Source organism: Trypanosoma theileri (genome assembly GCF_002087225.1).
Source record: "Trypanosoma theileri isolate Edinburgh chromosome Unknown TM35_Tth_38_V1, whole genome shotgun sequence".
Taxonomy (NCBI): Eukaryota; Euglenozoa; class Kinetoplastea; order Trypanosomatida; family Trypanosomatidae; genus Trypanosoma; species Trypanosoma theileri.
In genome coordinates this window covers 235,125-235,560 of record NW_021639880.1, presented here as the reverse complement: position 1 = coordinate 235,560, position 436 = coordinate 235,125, and the positions used below count along the sequence as shown (strand labels likewise).

The window sequence follows — 436 nt, the reverse complement described above, 5'->3', positions numbered from 1 at the left end:
GGTGCTTCTTCTGTTGCAAGTACTACTGGCTACAGAGATCCAGGAGAACCGCACGATAATACAAGGACGGAAGGTATTTTGCTGATTGTTTTTTCCCTGATTCCACTTGCCTTCGCTATTGCTATCCCGATTTTATTCTGCGTTCGACGCAAGCGAAATCTTAAAGCAATAAAAGAAAAAGAAGAAGCGGCTACAAGACCTGACACGGAACAAATAATACAGCTACCAGTCCCCCTTGACAGTGCAAAGTCTCCAGGGGAGATTGATGAACACTCATCCGTTGAGGCTGCCACTCTTCGGAATCGACAGGTGGCATGAGCAGCGTTAGGTGCCGTCATGCGGATATGTATGTGCCAACACACAAGGATAGATCTGCCAGGAGAAGGTGGCCAAATGGGTCTTCGTGGCTCCCAGGCTGCAGATGTTCCCCCACCCC

General features: G+C 49.3%; 1 protein-coding gene across 1 annotated transcript; it reads left to right on the top strand.

Annotated features, from left to right (window-relative positions):
• On the top strand, positions 1-318 carry TM35_000381740 (uncharacterized protein; the record flags this gene model as incomplete). The annotated part of the gene is made up of 1 exon (XM_029029588.1): positions 1-318. A coding segment is annotated over one exon (318 nt), but the record flags the coding sequence as incomplete, so codon positions are not given.
• Positions 319-436: the final 118 nt, after the last annotated feature.